Source organism: Ananas comosus, linkage group 14 (genome assembly GCF_001540865.1).
Source record: "Ananas comosus cultivar F153 linkage group 14, ASM154086v1, whole genome shotgun sequence".
In the NCBI taxonomy this organism is placed as follows: domain Eukaryota; kingdom Viridiplantae; phylum Streptophyta; class Magnoliopsida; order Poales; family Bromeliaceae; genus Ananas; species Ananas comosus.
The window spans coordinates 740,933-760,033 of record NC_033634.1 but is presented as its reverse complement, the minus strand read 5'-3'; the positions used below and the strand labels follow the sequence as shown (position 1 = coordinate 760,033).

Below are 19,101 nucleotides of genomic sequence, written 5' to 3'. Positions count from 1 at the left end.
GTAGTCGAGGGTGTCTCCATACATTTTCGCTTTTTTTTTTAACAAAAAATAAAGTTATTTGGATGGTAGGATTGAATATGAGGACAGGATGAAGGAATATTAGAAGGCGCGGTGCACGAGACGTTTGATACACAAAGTACACGCAACGAAAGCTTCGTGGAATGAAAGTAAGCCACCCAAAAGAAAAAAAAAAAAAAGAGAAAAAAAAAATCGTATACTTCCCACAAACTTTTTATAAATACACACTGCTGTTTAGTTAACATTATTTTCAAAGCAATTTTCAAATACTACATCAAATTGGTGGCATATTCTGAGCAATTTTTGATATTGTCATAGCAGATACATTGGATTTTTTAGTTCTCACGATAATAAGATCTGCATGGATATATCATTTTCCATTTTCAAATTTTATCTCAAATTGGAGATCGTTTGATCAAAAGTTCTCGATCACATGCCAAAGATGTAAATGCACAGGAAAGACAATGGATTCACTTTACTTCCAAATTCAAAACTTTAAATTTACGGCGGCGGCATTCGAATATAAAGCTTACAGCAATCTATGCACCTTGAGCATTATAGCCACTATGATTTATCAAAATGCCAAGAAAAGCACACCAAAATGGTCTAGCAATTATCGTCATCTTTGCGCAGCTTCAGAAGCGAAGAGAGAACCTCGTTCATGTCCGGTCGGTCCTCCGCGGAGATCCGGGTGCATGACAGAGCCAATTCTAGAACACCTACAACCTTATCTTCTTCCATTTGTGTCCTGAGGATCATATCCTGCTCTACTATTTCGAGCGCTCTTCCAAGTCCACTCGTGAGTGCATTTTCGACAAATTGCTGCAAGGTTAATGGCATGCCGTTCTCCTCGATCGTCCCTGTCGGCCTTCTCCCGGTGAATAGCTCCATCATAAGTATTCCGAAGCTGAATACGTCTACCTTTGTCGTCACAGTCCTCATGTACGCAAACTCTTCATGTACACACAAAAAACCAAAAAAAGTTTAGTATCAGTACCACAAACAAGATGCCAAATCATGTTAGTCCTAAACACGATATTTAAACTCACGAATTACAACCTTAAAATTCTAGTTTTTTTTGTTTTTCGTCATTACTTTGTCTCCTTACTAAAGTGTTTCATATCCGACATCGATTCCTTCGTTTATGAGTTAATGTTTAGTAGTTCAGAGAGTGTAAAGCATTCTAGCTGTACTCGAAATTACAGATAATGATCATGAAATTTCCTTACCGCATATGCTTTGCTCTCATGAGAACAATCGAAACGGTATTTCAATATGCCAATCGACCTAGAAAACAAAGTCGACATAACAAGAAAGATTACCTGGTGCCATGTAGCCGATAGTGCCTTGGAAAGCTGAAGACGTGGATTGCTGGTTGGTAGAATCTAATAAATGAACACCCAACATTCGAGCTGTGCCGAAATCACTCACGTGGGCTACCCAATCTCCATCGAGAAGAACATTCGACGGCTTAAGATCACAATGAACAATAGGAAAATCATATCCGGAATGTAAATAAACAAGCCCGTTCGCAACATCAGTACATATCCTCAGCCTCTCGTACACTGTCCACTTTGATCGATCTTCTTCACTACCATGGATGGCACTCTCCAAGTTCCCATTCTCCATGAATTCGAGGACTAGCACCTTGAGCTTTGTCGTCTCGCAAGCATATCCGACCACCTTAACCAGATTCTTGTGCCGCAAACGGCTTAACGTCTTTAGCTCCGTGAAGAAGCACTTTTCGGATTGGATGGGGAACTGGTCCAAGTTCAGCTTCTTCACCGCTATGAGCTTCGCTTCTTCGAGCCGGCCTTTGTACACCGTGCTCAAATTGCTACTGCCAATCACATTGTCTTTGCTAAAGGAATTGGTGGCGATTTCTAACTCACTACGTGTGAATCTTTTCAGACACACAACAATTGGAGGTTCATTTCTATAGCCAAGCTCGTCACTCTTTTTGTTTTTATATCGTCGCCGGTAGCAAAATAAAACCACAAGCACCAATAGCAAGAGTAATGAAATAGAAGATAATGTGATTACAATGATAAGCATCTTCTTGGAAAATTGATGAGACTTCTTGCGGCAAGAAGAGAAGAATTTTGAGCCACAGAGCCCCGAATTGCCGGCCAAACTCGATATGTTTAAGCTATTGAAAATGCCACCTTTTGGAGCTGGGCCTTCAAATTGATTGAAGGAAAGATTGAGCTGTCTCAAACTCGTAATGTTAGCCAAACTCTCCGGAATCGGTCCATTAAATTCATTTCGAGAGAGATCAAGCGAAACAAGATGCTTAAGTTCCGCGATATTGCTCGGAATTTCCCCGTTGAGCTTGTTGTATGAGAGATTCAAGCTAGTAAGCAAGTCAAGCTGAGGAAAAATGCTTGTTGGCAAAGCACCTGAGAGCTTATTAGCAGATAAATCAAGCGAATATAAATTCTTACATCCTTTAAGTGTCGAAGGAATGCTTCCCGACAAGCCGTTATTCGACAAATCAATAGCTTGAACCATGTCGAGGCTTCCGATTTCCTCCGGTATAGAACCCGCTAGCAAATTGTTCGACAAATTGAGAAAAATCTGCATACCTCGCATGCTTGATATGACATCTCCTGGAATTGACCCACTTAAACTATTATAGGAAAGATCCAACGTCAATAGTTGCTTTAGGTTTCTCATGGATCGAGGGATTGAGCCGTTGAATTTGTTACCATGCAAATCCATAAAGGAAAGAAATTGGAGATTCGAGATAGCATCTGGAATTGCACCTACAAATCTATTCAGCCTCAGATTGAGAATAGTGAGCTGTTTTAGTTCAGAAATTTGATCAGAAATCGGACCCTCCAGCGAATTCTGTCCGAGATTGAGTAGTTGAAGAGACGATAATTTCCAAATAGTAGATGGAATTTGACCTAAGAATTTGTTCCCACCGAACTCTAACGTTAGAAGCATGCTAAGATTGCCGATTTCTTGGGGGATAGCTCCATACAAAGAGTTACCTTGCAATTGTAATATTCTTAAGCTAGTAAGTTTACCAATACTCGGGCTAAGTGGCCCAGTGAAATTGTTATCTGCGAGATTTAACGTAGCAAGTTTCTTGCAATTAAAAAGATCTTCTGGGATTTTTCCGGAAACTTGGCCATCGGAGATCGAAAAGAACGTCAGATTTTGCAATTTCCCCAATCCGATAGGTAAAGGCCCCGAAAATTGGTTAAAGGCCATGCTCGCATTTGTGAGATGAGAACAATTGGTGATGCTCGAGGGAATTGGCCCAACAAATGAATTGTTATGAATAACTAAACTTTGCAACTTGGAAAGCGATCCAATGTTCGAAGGGATTGGACCCATCAACGAATTATAGCTAAGAGACAAATAGACGAGATTGGTCAGGTTCATCAATGAAGAAGGGATGCTTCCGGTCAATCGGTTCGAATGAAGCGTGAGCACCTGGAGAGAACTCAACGTGCCCAATTCAGACGGTATCGACCCAGTTAATTCATTCATAGAAAGACCCAGAGAAACTAGCGACCTACAGCGAGATAACGAAGCGGGGATTGTTGAAGATAAGTTATTGTCATATAAACGCAACGATTCTAAATTCACAAGATCACCAAGCTGAGGCGGAATGCTACCAGTAAATCTATTGCTATAGATGTTCAACATAGTGAGGTTCGTGCACTGACCTAATTCCGAAGGGATTTCGCCGACGAACTGGTTTCCGAAAAGTTGCAGGATTTCTAAGTGCGAAAAGTTACCGATTTCGGGAGGTAGAGTTCCCGACAACTGATTCGCGCTCAAGTCTAGAGTTTTCAAATTGACTAGCTTAGTAAAGGAAGGAGGCAAAGGGCCAGCCAATTCATTACTGAAAGCCAGGAATGTTTCAAGATCGATCAATTCGCCGATGCAGAAAGGGATCGTACCGGTCAAGTTGTTTGATGCAAGGCTGAGAGCGGACAATTGGGTGCAATTGCAGATGCTATCAGGAATGCTTCCATTGAATGAATTGTCGGCCAAATCTAAGATTTGCAGATTCTCCAAATCCCCCAATTCTCGAGGGATCGGACCGGAAAGGAGGTTGTCGGAAAGAGCGAGCCCTTCGAGCTGCGGCAAGAAGCCGAGCTGGGGAGGGAGCCGGCCCGAGAAGCGGTTCGAGGTGAAGTCGACGACTTGCAGGCCGGATATGTTTGCCAAGAAGGGGGAGATGGTGCCTGCGAGTTGTGCTTCAGTGAGAGTGATGGATACTACTTCGTCGGTCGACGGGTCGCAGGACACGCCGGAAAAATTGCAGGGGTGCGCGGCGGCGGTCCAGGTGGACAGCGCGCCGAGCGGGTCGTCGGAGATTGCGGATTTGAAGGCCATCAAGGCCTCAAATTGGACATCAAAAGCAGAAGGCCTAGAGAGAGCAGTTGTTAAGCTGCAATGGCAGAGGAGGAGGCCCAGAAGAAGAGCAACAACAGTACTCATCTGAGGTACCATAATCTCAGAAAAAAGAGTTCAATGGGAACAGAATAAAAATGAGAGTGTGAGAGCCTTATATAGATAACACGCCATTAATTGAAATCTAGTTTGGGGCAATTTGAGTCAACGTGCTTTCCAAAAACATCAAACGCGTAGTAACCACAATTGGACATTTTGTTTTTCTCATCCTACGATTCCTTAGCCCCACGCAAATGGATTGTTTAGCCGACATGGAAATAAATGGAGAACAAACTAAGCTATCTCAAACACCAAAACGGCAACAGGTTTTCAAAAGAAAAGGACTTGTTAAATCCATTCGGAAAAAAGAATCAAAATGCTGATTAGCAGATCCCCAAGTCGAATTTGGTGTAGAAACTGGATATAATAATATGCATAAATAAATAAAAAGATGCGTCCTTTTTGGGTTTATCCCATTAAAGTTCGAATTTTTCTGACATACACAGCGATTTTATCCAGTACCCATTTGGAAATATAAAGCGAAACTCCACATACCACGTCAATTTTTGGCGATTTTAGCAGATACCCAGCTCGAACAACAGTACGGAGATTGAATACAATGCACATGGTGAGATGGGTATCTGGTAATCGAGCCAAAAAGGTTCGGCATTGTTTTGGCTTTTCTGATAGAACTACGTTGAAATGGATCTCCTTTTTCTGCAAGTTGGCTACCAAGAGAGAGAGAGAGAGAGAGAGAGAGAGTGAGGGTAGTGGAGTTGTATGGGAATTGAGTGGAAATTGAAGGGCGCCCACCTTATCTTGCGGGGAAGAGAGAGAGAGAGAGAGAGAGAGAGAGTGAGTGAGAGAGTGGAGAGTTGGAGAAAATGGTCAAAAGGTGACAGCTTGATCTTGTGAAGTGTCCACACGACGAAATTGCGGGGTTTATGGGATTGGAGATTGCACTAAAACTGGAAAGTTGAGCGAAATGTTGTATACTATCCATTTCGCTCTTTTGTTTAAAAATAAATTTAATTGAGAACGTGAAATATTTAGACTTCAAATTTAAGATATCAGATATTGATTATCAAGTTTTTTTTGTCAATTATATTAGAGGGGCAGATGATGTGAGGAGAAAATTATACATGCGAGAGTAATAGAATATCTGAGGCATTTATACTCTAAAACTCTCCACTCTCTCTTTTCTAATTTTCTCTACTGTGTATTCTTCTAAAAGGACTATGATTTTATATATTGTTTAGACAGAAATTTATTAATCTTGAATTTAAATAAAATTTAGTAAGAATCAAGCAGTTGAATTCAAAAAAATAAGAATAATATCTAATATCCTCCAGATTAACTAAAATGCCCTTGTTGATTATCCAAAATTTCATTAAATATATTTCTATTTCCATCCCTAGAGTTTGAAGAATAATGTTTATTTTATATTTTTTATTCTTTTAACATAGTATCAGTTTAAATTTTTAGAATATATAATAATTATTTTACATCTTTCTTAGCAAAAGAGAAAATTAGTTTTATTAATAGAGTTATTTTTGCATGCATAGATCAGATTGATCAAATCTAGCCAAATTTTTAATTAGTAAACACTTATTAAGTTTGATGAATCTCTCTATTAATAATAAATTTACTATTAATATAGTTAGTTAATAACACCATATTACCCCTTTTCTACAAGACTAGACTTGCATGTCTTTTCCGGATCAAATTAAAAACTCACGAGGTTTTTGTTTCTTCTTTTCTTTTCTTTTCTTTTTTTTCACCGTAGCGAGAAACTAAAATAAATTTTTAGGCCAAAAAAACCTCTAATTTTGTCGAGGAGCTACTACTTTTTTAATCTGAACTTGGTCCACTTGCGATTCATCTTTATTTTAAATTCCAATCACATAGTCATTTCAAAACCTTATACAAAATTTGAAACTCTCATTTCTAAAAGCGATGAATAATAAAAGCAGGGGATCTCGCCTAATTCATTTTTCTTAATGAATGAAGCAGATAGCTAGCTACCTATTCTCAAATAATAATAATAATAATAATAATAAATGCAGCAAAGGATCTCAACATACTTATAATTTTTTCGTCTTTGGATCGCCTCAAGATCTGTACAACTCTAGTAAAAGAAAAACTTAGTAGACGTTAATGATATTGAACGGATCTTGAAATGATTCGACAACTAAAAAAAGTCAAAAATATAAATACTTTTGCATTCATAAAAATATTAAAGCTCAACTATCCTCAAGATCTGGACAACTCTAGTGAAAAAAAAAACTTATATAGTAGACGTTAATGATATTGTACGGATCTTGAAATGATTCAACAACTAAAAAAGTCAAAAATATAAATACTTCTGCATTCATAAAAATACAAAAGCTCAACTACCACTCTATGTATATATTATTGGAAATAATAATCTAACTCTGCGTTTGGTTCGCATTATGAAAGATTACTAGGAATAAAAAATATCCGAAAATCTTATTCCTATTCATCCTATTACTAAGAATGTAGAATTTCTGTGTTTGGTTCGCACGGTAATATTAATTAGCCATATTATTTAATATTGCAAAAAATATACAATTAATTAATTTATTTATTTAATTAATTTTAGATAATGTTACCAAAAGTTTCAACATCTTTTTAGAAAAAAGGGAGAGAGAGTATAAGTTAGAGAGAGATAGCATAATTAAAAAAATAGAAGGAAAAATATAGTCGAAAATAGAGGGAGTGTGAGAGTTGAAATTTTAGAAAGAGAGAGAGAAAGAAAGCTTAGTTTAGAGAGAGAAAAAAAAAGTTGAATTTTAGAGAGAAAAATAAGTTTAGAGAGATACATAAGGTTAGAGTGTAAAGAAAAATAATATTAATTAGCCGGCGGGTAGGAAGAAAGAAAGAGATTAGACATATTATGATTACCCCTATCCATTAATATAAGGATACACACCCTCCCTCAAGTGAATGAGATTAGTACTTTGGGGTGAATTTTATTCCCAAGTGAATCCAATATTACCAACTAGATTACTTAGTGCGTTTAGCCAAATACCGTCATATTTTTTTATTCCCATTGGATTACTAGGAATCTTTAAAAGATAGCGCGAACCAAACGCACCCTAAACTTAATTAAAATATAGTTACAGATAAGTTTATGTCTTTTATTTGATTATGATTAGGATTTGTAGTTATCCAAAGTAAAAATTAGATTTATTATTTGTTATAATTTGATGAGCTATATATAGTTAGGCATGAATTAATTAGAGGAATAAACCACAATAAACATGACTGTATGGATGTTGCCCAGAATATTTTGGATTACATAATCAGTATCAGCACAAATACCGATTCCAACAATTGGTATCGGAGCAAATCACGCAATTAGTATCAGAGCAAATCACGCTTCCAACAATCGGTATTAGCATAAATCACGCTTCCAATATCTATTAATAAAAAATAAATTACACCATAAATTAAGTGCAAGCAACAATTATTAGATGGACCACCGACCGTTCTTAGAGCAAGTGGCAAAGGACTTGGTGGTTGGTACCTGAAGTCCCAAGTTCGAATTCTAGTTGATTCACATTTTCAACTAAGTTTATTTCTAAATGAAATAAACGAAGAGAGTAGCGTGTTACCTATCTGTAAAAAAAAAAAAAAAAAAAAAAAAATTATTAGATGGACCAGAGGTTGATTTTGACTGGTATTTGTCTATTTTCCGCGTTAGTATAATTGCAGCCAGCAACGGCCGCCAGACTATAGTGAGAGAAGATAGGGATGCTGATAGACACAGATACCTAAATTTTTCTTAGGTACCAATTTATTCAATCTTAAGTAGACGTAGATTCGAATACGGATATAAAAATAAAAACTCAACGAATTCGAATTTGGATATAAATTTTTGTATGGACCGAATCTGATCTGAAACTGAATAAATTTTACATTAATATATGAATGTTTTGACTATATATTAAAATTTGTATTTTTAAAAATATAGTTTTGAAATATGGTAAAAAGAAATGTTAAATATAAAAATATATATAATAGGTTAAGCTTTTAGAGTGAAATGATTATTTCATATGGTATCAAAGTAGGAGATACTGAATTCGAGTCATGCCAAGCTTTCCACATTATGGGCGTTGTAAAAAGTTTCGAGCCCAGACGTAAAGGGTACAAAAGTTTTTTCACAAGAACTAATTGTTTGAATTCGAATTCACATTCGGATTTTGAATTTTGAGTTGAGTTCAGTTTTTGGATATGAATTTTCAAAACCTATCGTGTTCGGGCTCGCATTCAGGTTCAGTTGTTAGATTCGGATGTTTAAAAATATATTCCAAATCCAGCCCGTTGGCATCGCTAGTCTGAGAGTCTTTATTTATTTATTTATTTATTCTTTTTCGAGTTTAAAAGGGTTTACTGGGGATTTGACTCACTGATTGGCCGGTGCAAGTCAATCAGAAAACAAAACTTCGGGTTTCCTTTCTAATTTTTTGAGCATATGTACTTTTAGTATTCTTACAAATTTTTTTTCTTTACAATTTTTTCTTATTAATTTGATATTTGGGCCTAATCTGAAAACTTTGCATTTGTTCGCACGACTTGATGAGAAAATTATTTATGCAAATATATGTAGGGCGCATTTTGTTCGCATTATTGATATTGTTTTACTGAAAATCTTATACAGATTATAATATTTGGGTAACGCTAATAAGTAATCCAGTTGGGACTCATACAATTTTCAATAATTTCATGACTCAAACAAAGCTTCGAAAACTTCAACCTCATAAGCATCGCTCTCTTATCTTATTCTTGTCCAATCCAGCTGAGGAACGACAAAACATCACGCAAAACATCACACACATAGAGCCCATGCAAACAATTTCAAATAAAACCCAACAAATAATTTAGGACTTCCCTGTCATAGATTCCATCAGTAAAACTATTTTAGGCAGTAAAAAATGAATTAATTCGCACTTGAACAACAAGAACGAAGATCAAAACTTTTTTTCTTGATCTGAAACTCAAGGCTATTTTTGTACATAAGCTCCATACAATTTCCAGTTTACCACATTCGACGCGAATACAAATTTCTCTAAGAACTCAATCTAACACAATGCTAACATAATTCAGCAATCAACAATTGTCAATAAGGAACTTGACTATGGAAAAATGAAATGAAAATCTCAATCCTATACTTGCAGATGTCAATGGTGTTAGCTTCGGGAAAGAAAGAATTCGAGCTTCAATGGCAATTGCGGCTCTGAGGAATCTGAAGGAAAGAAAAAAAAGAAAAAAGAAAAAAGAAAACGGAACTATTTTGATTTTCTTTTTTCTTCTCCTATCGTCTTTATTTATCTACATCCTTCTTGATCTCTTCGAGCAGTGTAGCAAACGCCACTCTCCAACTGCTGCTCCCGGAACCGCCGCAGAATATTTTGTGCATCATTTTTAACTCCTCGCGGTTTGCTTTCTTGAAAAGTCCACCAAGTATGTTTTGGACCTCTTCGACCGATGAATTGGTGTTAACGTCTAAATTATTCTGCTCCGTTTTAGTTAAATGAACTCCGAATAATTTCTGCGTGTTTCCTGGGGAGAGTTCTTTTCTATCTGTACTTTTAGGCGCAGATGATGTGATCGACTTTGACATCCAGTATTCAGTGCATTGATGATAAGGATCGAGCGCCTCGACAACCTGTTGAATTCAAGCCATTAGTTTGATATTTGTAGATATATATAAATAAAGTGTGCCAGAATACCAATTCTAATAATCAAATAGGTAATTCGAGCATTAATATATGGGTTGTATTTAATATCCAATAGGCGTGCATTGCAAACACTTCTATTTCTTCAAATTAAACGGTATTTAAACTCAAAATCCAAGTTTCTTTGAAAATACAAATTCAATCTCTTCAAGGAGAAAAGTAAACACACCTGAACAATAAGTGGTGATAAGAATCCGAACATTTCAAGCCCATTTACAGAATCCGGGGTTTGCAGTGGCGGAAGATTTGTATTTCCTAAGCTACGGTGCTTAATTATCGCTTCATTCAGTCTCTCCCTTACTAGTTCCCAGCATTGCAAAGCAGAAGAATGAGTGAAGGAAACCTCTGGATGCTCCTCTACTGTCACCTGGTGTACAATAAAAGTGACGGTAAACATCGTGCAATTAAACTAGAACAGATAATAAACCTATAAGTACTTCAGAAAAAAAAATAATGAAAAACTTCACATTCCAAACTCCACACCTTAAATAAGGGCCCCAGCAGTCCAGCATCAAGCACTTCCGAAATGTAACTGCATGTCTCCGCTGGATTAAGCACGCTGAAGAACAGCACACGACTTTTAAATCCTGCACTTCCATTAAATTTGATATCAACCTCGTGTTACTCAAACCTTAGTGGTAATTTGAAAAGTAGAGCATCTATAGATTGTTGCGGCACAAGTTTGAAATTGACTCACGCTAACTTACCTTTTGGAAAGATAGCTTGTTTGCTGTACCAATTCTTTCTGTACATCGCAGTTCCAAACTCAAGAGGCTCGACGAAATACTTCGGAATCTCACATATTCTACTAATCTCCTTGAGTTGATTTGAAGGAGCCTTCACAGGTTGACTGAGTTGACCATTGCGTTGAAGGTCAACTCCAAACAGCTTCGAGCTAGATTTACGAGGGCGTTCAGAATCTCTAGAACACGAAGCTTCATTAGAGTTCCTGATAGGAAATCTACAAGGAGAAGCCAACTCCGAAGAATGATTTAAAGACATCGATGACCCACACTCAGAACTAGACCTAATCAGATAATTACTTATCCCTAGTTGCTCATACTCCATAAATGACTTATCCACGTTACGATCATTTACACCCATAACCATGGAATTTGAAGAACAAGCCGGTTTTGGAACACCGGGACTGCATCCTTGCTCTTCTTTAGCTAAAGATATATTTTTCTTTTGTTGACTGGAGCATTCCGGAGTTTCCATATTAAGATCAGGAAAACGGCCATTGCGCTCTTCACATTTACCAACTTCTCGGTGTTGGAAATCATCTAATTTCAATGTACTTCCCCGCAATTTCAACGTGCTTAAATCACCTTCAAGAGCTGCCACAATAGAATTCAATTCATCGATATCGTGCCGAAAGAACATGAATCTTTTTGTTGGTTCGCAAGAACACAAAAGACTTGCATGGTTTAAGCAAGCGAATCGGCTTGGCGAGCATTCACAACCAGCAGCGGAAAGGTGCAGATCATAAAAGCATGAAAAACACTCTCTCTCACTTGATGAATCATAATCCTTGTCCATCTTTTTGAACCGGGAAAGACAACTCAGACCCTCCCTTGCTTTCTGCTCCATCTGTACTCTTGTCTAAAGAAACAGAGGGGAAAAAAAAAAGAGATAGCTAATAAGCAAACAGCAATTATCTTCAAGAACTAATCATTTACTTAGAAAAGGCTTTTTTTTCACATTATACCCTTCAAAATACATAGTTGGCTTTTGTACCCATCTAAAGATGTTTTTCACACCTATGCTCACAAAAAGATAATGAAATTGCTTATATCCCACTTTGTAAGTATGAGATGAACAGGTGTACATCTAACCAGAGAAATCCAAAGTAACCTTCCAAATGATGAATAACAAAACTACCCTAGTTTTGCATCAACACCCCTTAAAAAAAATAGAAATAGAACATAACTGTAGTCAACATTTAAAGAGTATTGGTGCAACTGGATATCAGCTCACAAATTTCCATTAAGTTTCTAACAGTCTGAAACAGAAAGTTGAACAGAAGGGGAAAACACAAATATGGGCTACTTCTAGGGCCACACGCGCCAATATTAAGCTTATGGATTATAAATATTGAGGGGTATATATGAAAAAAAAAAAAACTTCATATGAAAAGGGATACCTTAAAGGCTTCAGTAAGTACTCCATTCTTTCCACAAGCACTTCGCCATCTATTATGCAGAGAAGAGGGCTGTAAGTGCTCTTTAACGGCTTCTCTTACAACACCAAGTAGTAACTTATCATGGGACAATGATGTCTTTCGATGTTGCTCTCTATAGAGCTCAACGGCACACTGCCCATGAGGCAACCAATCGACAGGTGCCACATTTACTGCCTCAGCACAATTGAAGCCACAATTAAACCCAGAGTGGTAAGCACGGGGAAATGTAAGAATAAATTCCCCTGGATTCTGGATGGCACGATAAACCGGAACTCCTTCGGATTTTAGGACTGAGGGAGATAACTGGGTGACCTGCTCCATACAGATTTAGAAAAAAATGAGAATTACGACAAAGGGTTTTTTGCATATGCAGTTATGCACCCCTGCAGAAATGCAAAATTGCAAGCAAAGCACTCCAAAGTTGGACTGGAATGCACACCTTCAAACATCTTGCTTATTTGTGGGCGCGGCCCCTGCTGGGTTATGTACGCAAAAGAAATTTTTGCACATATAGGGAGGCATGGATGTGAATAAATAGAGTTTCTAGAGCATCAAACAAGAACTAATTATTTAAAAGTACTATCCCCACAATATCTCACATTTAAAAAATAAAAACTTGTGCAAAAAAAAGGAACTTAAAAAAAAGAGAGTCAAAACTTGATGAAAAAAAGGAAACTTCAAAAAGCATGTAAATAGATGGAAAGCAAGGTAAAGAATGCGGATCGTTAAAACTTGCCAGTTCATGCAAAAGGTCAGGCTGTTCTTCAAACAACTCTGGCAAATGCTTTCTCATTGCTTCTTCCAATTTCACAGCATCATTACCAGGAACTCCATACCACACTTTCGAATCACCAAAGTGCATGTAGTTCAGAGAGTAAAGGTGATGGTCTTCCACATGCTATTGCCACACAAAAGATCACAAGAGAATAAGATAATCACCTAGATAAGTACGATATGATATTTTTGACACCAAACAAAATTCTTTTTTCAAACTAAACCTATCAAGCAGATCAAAGTTTACATGTTCACTTGAAATTTATGATGAATTATTTACAATCAGTTTCTTCTGAGTTAAAGGACAATTAAATCTCAAAATTTACAGACAAGTTCAGAGGTGCGTCATAATTAGTCCAGGTCAAACAAAGCCCATAAATATCAATTACAAAAAAAAAAAAAAAAAAACATCCCCAAATGGCTTCAACGGCTCGACAATGTAGTATATAGTACCTGGGGGGAACAAATATAAGATGCGAAAAGCAAGCACTAAAGTTGCATCCATATGCTTCTAGTTTAAGATAGCAAATGTAATTGGAGGAAAAGAACAAAATATTCATGTCGATACTTACCCAACAAAAAGATGAAAAGCACATTCCTACGTAGAGCCAAGGTACTAACACACCTGATATATCCTCTTTTTCAAATGAAAGAACAGATCCGGGAAGTCGTGGCAGGTTATTCAAGTTCCAACCTGACACAACATATGGATCTGATTCGCTCTTATTTGACGGTGATGCTTTCTGAAACCCGCTACCAAACATTCCGGTATCCAAATCAGCACCATAATGTACCTGTGACCAATTAACCACCTGGAGGTATTAGTATGCTCTTAAATAACTAATGTGCTTTTACATGTATGCCCCTGTAAATCTGAATGTTCATACATACCCTTTGGATTTAAAGTTTCCTATCAATACCCTTACCTCAATGAGCAATTTAATTAATGGGCATGAGGAAAAATTTCTTACAAAGGAGGATTTTGCAATTACAAGAATATATACCGAAGTAGATTTTTTTTTTGTTTGAATAAATAAATTGTTAACCTTGTAAGACTACATATAAATATCTGAAGTGCATCTACCAATGGTTAGCACAAAGCTTAGTACCTCGATTTCTTCGGTGGGTTCTTCAACAATCCGCCAATATTCTCCTTCAATCTCCTCCACCGAGGGTTGCCACGGCTCTTGAGGAATCTCCTTGTCATCACGAACTGAATTTTGACTAGTGGCATTTATTCCAAAATACTTCTCTTTGAACTCAGCAGCATATTTTTCAAAGCTCTCCAGTGTAAAATCTGACCCAGATTGAAACCCAAACTTCTCCTCGGTATCTGAGGTGGCACAGTCGTTATTTTCAGAAGCATTGGAACTATTACGCCTGCGAGTCATCCCAAACCTCAACCGCTTTCTTCTCTTTTTCCTCCTTTGACAACGATTTTTGGATCTTTTTGTCATCGGCTCTCTGTTTTGAAGCTTATCAACCTGTTGGACTCGAGTGGTAAACGCAGCACATCCCCAAAAGCATTTTTCCTTTAGAGGGCATGGTGGTTTCCAAGAACTCGGAGGAATAATGCGGCATATTCCGTACTTTTCTGCTTTTGAACGTAAGGTGGCAATATATCCAAGTGTATCTTTGAACTCCTACGAACAAGAAATAATTCATCTTACACAATGCTTAATATAAGATATGAAAAATACTTCCGCTGCTTAATATAAGATATGAAAAATACTTCCGCTCACCTCCTCAGTTGGATAGAAAACAGGAGCTTCATCAATCAAAGGTCTACGTGCTTCATCTAGTCTCCATTTTGATGATGACTTTTCACGCTTAGCCTTCCTTGGGCTTGTGATTGCATCATTACTCTGCTTGGAATTTCTTGAGGAACGATCCTGTCAAAAAACATATAATTTGACTAGTAAATAAAGGAATGAAGATCAAAATAATACCTATCACATGTAAGTCGGATTAAAAAACGAATTGGAACACAACATCATTTGTACAATGATATTTTATTTAGCAGATTTTACATATACATATTCACGCAAAAATAATCTATTTACATAGAGACCATGTAAAAATCAAGTACTGTCATATACTCCTCTCACAAAAAGTTGGTTTTCTATCATAAAGTATTTTTATACAGGAGCATATCAGTGAGCACAACAGCATCTGCCTATGAAACAGAGATTTCCAAGGACACATGAAAATTCAGACTACAGTGGTATATATGTAACCACATAGTTATAGGAGAATATGTATCTATGAATGTCACAGTTGGTAAGATGAGATTATGAAGCGTGTAAATATGGAGAGGAGAAAAAAATAGCGGCATGGTGGATACATAACAAACCTTGGAGGGCTTCTCGCTATCTAAATCCTCGTCCGAGCTTAGGTCGAATATACCATAATATATGTCCGCCTTCCGCCTCGATGATCGTTTAACTTTCACTTCACTGCAACCACCAGATTCACCAGTTGTTTGTGTTGATGGATTCACGGTAGCTTCTGGACAAGAGCCAGAATCTAATTTTGCGCTCTCTGGATCTTCTCTGTAGTCGACCTCCTTGCTGAAGTCAACTTCCATTTCTTGAGGAATCGTTTCTTGACTTGGTAGTCCCATGCTCTGCGGAGCACATTGGGTGCCCATTGTGTTTTATCTGTAGCTGTTATTATCACATAAAATGAAAAGAACTAACTCAGTTACACATGAGGAGGTTATGTGCAATGGAAATAGAAGGAAAATGAGGTCCAAATAGACAATTCAAATTCCAGAGATAACATAAGACTGAAACTCATATAGTTTACATAAGCCACACAACAGGTGGGAGAAAAGATCAGGGAAAAAAAGAAACAAAAAAACAAAAAGGGGTACAAAAGTGGCGCCTATATCATAACGCGCAAAGACTCCCTATCCTCAGGTTTCTGGAAGATAAGCTGTGATCAGTACACATACAGCAAGCATAATATTTCTATATGAAAAGCATATATGGTATGTTAAAATAGCGAGTGCCGAGTTCATTGAACTTCTAATTGCAGATTAATTAAAAGGCATGTTGTTTCATTTTAATCTGATTTGCCTTCTAAGAGACATCTGTGGTGGTTTGCTTAGATAAACTAACGAAAGTAACCAAAGTGTTTTCTAGGACCAACTATCTACTCACGGAATATCTTCATGAATCGCAAGATAATCCTATGCGACACAATAAAAAGTTATGACGCCTATTAGGTATCAATTAAAAGAAGAGAAGCATACTTATATATCGTGTTACTTCAAAAAATAATAAATAAATTTTTAAAAAAACCAAAAACATGTGATCTGCCGAGCAAACAGGGGGAAGAAATACTCGAAAGCCAATACTGCAGTAAAAATTACATTACTCTATCAATCGGTCAAAATATTACAGAGAACAGATAGAGGGGAGAAGTAGCATTTATCAGAGCTGGTTTTGAAGGACTCAATTCATACAATTACACAGATACGAACAAATCCCAAAACATCTAAGCACATCAAATTACGCCGAATTAAAGGTAATTTATTCAGAGCACCGATCTATGTAAAAGCAGGATAGGATAATCCCATCACCTGAATTGGGAAAGACCAAAGGCAAATCTAACCCTTTAGAGATCTACAAAGGCTAATTAATTAAGGACCCATCTAACATGCAATCCACAATACCGGGCTAATTCGGAGATCCAATTGAAGACGAATAAATCACACCAATCAACACAACCACCCAATTCCGACCCAAAATCAGATGCTCACAAAAGGTTCGCAAATCACAAATCCTACACCACAACATCACAAAACAAGCAAATGTTCTAAGATTAACCTGCAAGGAAATAGCACATGGGGCATTATCAAAATCAAATTTTGAGCATTGGGGGATCGAATTAGGGGAAATGGAGGGATACCCATCTCACCTTTTCATGGATTCAGAGCCCTGAGCATTCATATGGTGTGCAAAAGAGGCATTAACCCTTGATGGAATGTAACAGCAAACAGAGCCAACCAAAAAGTGGATACCTTAAAGAACACAACCCCCGATTCCCCCAAAATAAAAGATAAAAAAACAAAATTTCCTTTTTCTTCTTTTTTTTAAAAAAAAAAAACCTCTTTCCTAAGCAGATTAGGATTATTTTTTTTGTCTTTTCAAATTTCTTCTCCAATTTATCTATTAATTTTTTGGGGTTTTTTTTTTTGTTGTTGATTTTTTGGGGTTAAATTTGTTTGTGGGAATTAGAAGAGGAGGAGGATGGGGTCAACAAAACACCCTGCACGCTTTAACTGAAATCCGAATCCAACCATCAAAGGAAAGGGCGAGATGCCTTGCTACGTTCAGTACATTTTAGGGGGTGAATTTACGTAATTGCCCTCGAACTTTGCACGAATTTACAACTGCGTCGTCGGCTAGGGTTTGTGACTTTGTGTGCGCGTACCGTCACGATTCTTGTGGGGTACAACTGAACCCGCTTTTGGACCAGTTAGGTTCGGGTTTGGGTTTGGATTTGGGTTTGGGTTTGGGTTGGGTTGGGTTGGGTTTGTTCACGTTGGTTTTGCGGACCCTGGTGGATGCTTAGGTGGAGTTGGTTAAACCTAACTCACCATATAAATAAGAGACCTGGAGCAAAATATTTCAAGTTATTTTATGAATGTTATTGAACTATTTTATTTGTGTCTCACGCTGGGATCTGGTTCTTCGATTCGACCCAAATACGTTTCTAGCTTTGTATTTAGATTTTTTTTTAAAAAAGCTTTCGATTGAATCTAAATTCGAAAATTATTCCTCCAAAAAGTATAGGTCTAGGACGAACCGAGCTCGGGTTCGAATCTCTCAACTTACTCCTTTTGTTTGGCCCTGTTTAAGTAGTATTTGGAAACGCATTTTCTTTTAACATCTGATTTGAAGTTTCAGCAAAACGTTTAGAAAAATATTCTGCTGCTTCATGCCACTACCAGTAAAGGATAAGGACATGTCAACAAGCAAAATTGCTTGGAACTTTAATAAAGGTATCTTGAAGAGGTCATGGTCGTTTAGCTTGACTATTGTGGACAACGTAAAACCTTTTTCATAGTTTTGAAATAACTTTTTTCACATTCAGAAATACTAGTCAAACATATAAACAAAAATGCCGCGTCTTTTGTTTCTGGAACTATAATTAATTGCGAAAATCCCATTTACAACTCATGCATTTCGTAAACAGTACTTTTACTTAAAATCACAAGTTTTGTATTTTGATTATCAACGAGAATGAAAGTTCTGAATTTGGGATCACTTTTTGATTAAGAAGGTATGAAAATGCAGCGAACACATAAAAGTGCGAAAATTTTATCTAATCGTTCCATCTTTCGTTGTTTTTAACATAACAAAGCTCAAAAGTATAAATAAGCAATTCTGTAAGCATGAATTATGCATAAAACACCTAAATTAAGTGATCAACTCATAGCTTCTCATAGTTCACCATGTAAACAAAATTTTTAGAAATATTGAATAACCAGAAATGCGTGTGATATTTCTGATATTTTTTTTTGAAAATAAAAAAAAAAAGAGAATATTGCAACTAAACCCGTGTAAAAGCCCAATCGGCCCTAACAAAGGCCCATGTTTCTCTACGGGCCGCAGAGCCACTACAACAGCCCAAAATTAACCGCCCACGCGGCCGTTCCGTTGCTCGCGGCGCCGCGCAACGTGAAGTCGCGACCTGATCTGCCGACACGTTTTGCCTTGAGATTCGTGCCGCGCCTCCACTCGCGCCTCTTGCGATCCAATCAAATCACAAATCAAATCAAAAATCAAATCAAATGGTTGCGTGTGGGAGAGAAGTTTCGGGCTACTATTATTAGCCGCCCCACGTTTTGGCGGGCCCGAAACCGTGGGTGCCAAAACGGGGATCGGCGAGTCGCACCGGGAACGGGTCGAACCGTTTGCGCCGATGACGTGGCACGTTGAT

At 37.3% G+C, this 19,101-nt stretch overlaps 2 protein-coding genes across 6 annotated transcripts; both read right to left on the bottom strand.

Moving 5' to 3' along the window:
* Positions 470-4,980, bottom strand: LOC109720517 (LRR receptor-like serine/threonine-protein kinase FLS2). Its single transcript, XM_020247687.1, has 2 exons — positions 1,341-4,980; positions 470-971 (listed from the first exon to the last, which is right to left on the bottom strand). Exons 1-2 carry the CDS (start codon positions 4,489-4,491, stop codon positions 625-627), a joined length of 3,498 nt encoding a protein of 1,165 aa, XP_020103276.1. The 5' UTR covers positions 4,492-4,980; the 3' UTR covers positions 470-624.
* Positions 9,416-17,304, bottom strand: LOC109720261 (lysine-specific demethylase JMJ18-like). Of its 5 annotated transcripts, XM_020247247.1 has the most exons (12): positions 17,074-17,304; positions 16,829-16,938; positions 15,503-15,815; positions 14,892-15,041; positions 14,259-14,792; positions 13,722-13,943; positions 13,112-13,273; positions 12,337-12,687; positions 10,901-11,795; positions 10,677-10,780; positions 10,363-10,560; positions 9,416-10,123 (listed from the first exon to the last, which is right to left on the bottom strand). In XM_020247247.1, exons 3-12 carry the CDS (start codon positions 15,797-15,799, stop codon positions 9,779-9,781), a joined length of 3,258 nt encoding a protein of 1,085 aa, XP_020102836.1. In that variant the 5' UTR covers positions 15,800-15,815; positions 16,829-16,938; positions 17,074-17,304; the 3' UTR covers positions 9,416-9,778. The 5 variants fall into 5 exon arrangements, with proteins under 5 accessions (XP_020102836.1, XP_020102839.1, XP_020102835.1 ...); XM_020247250.1 differs by lacking the exon at positions 16,829-16,938 and having other exon boundaries at positions 15,503-15,809; XM_020247246.1 differs by lacking the exon at positions 16,829-16,938 and having other exon boundaries at positions 17,074-17,303.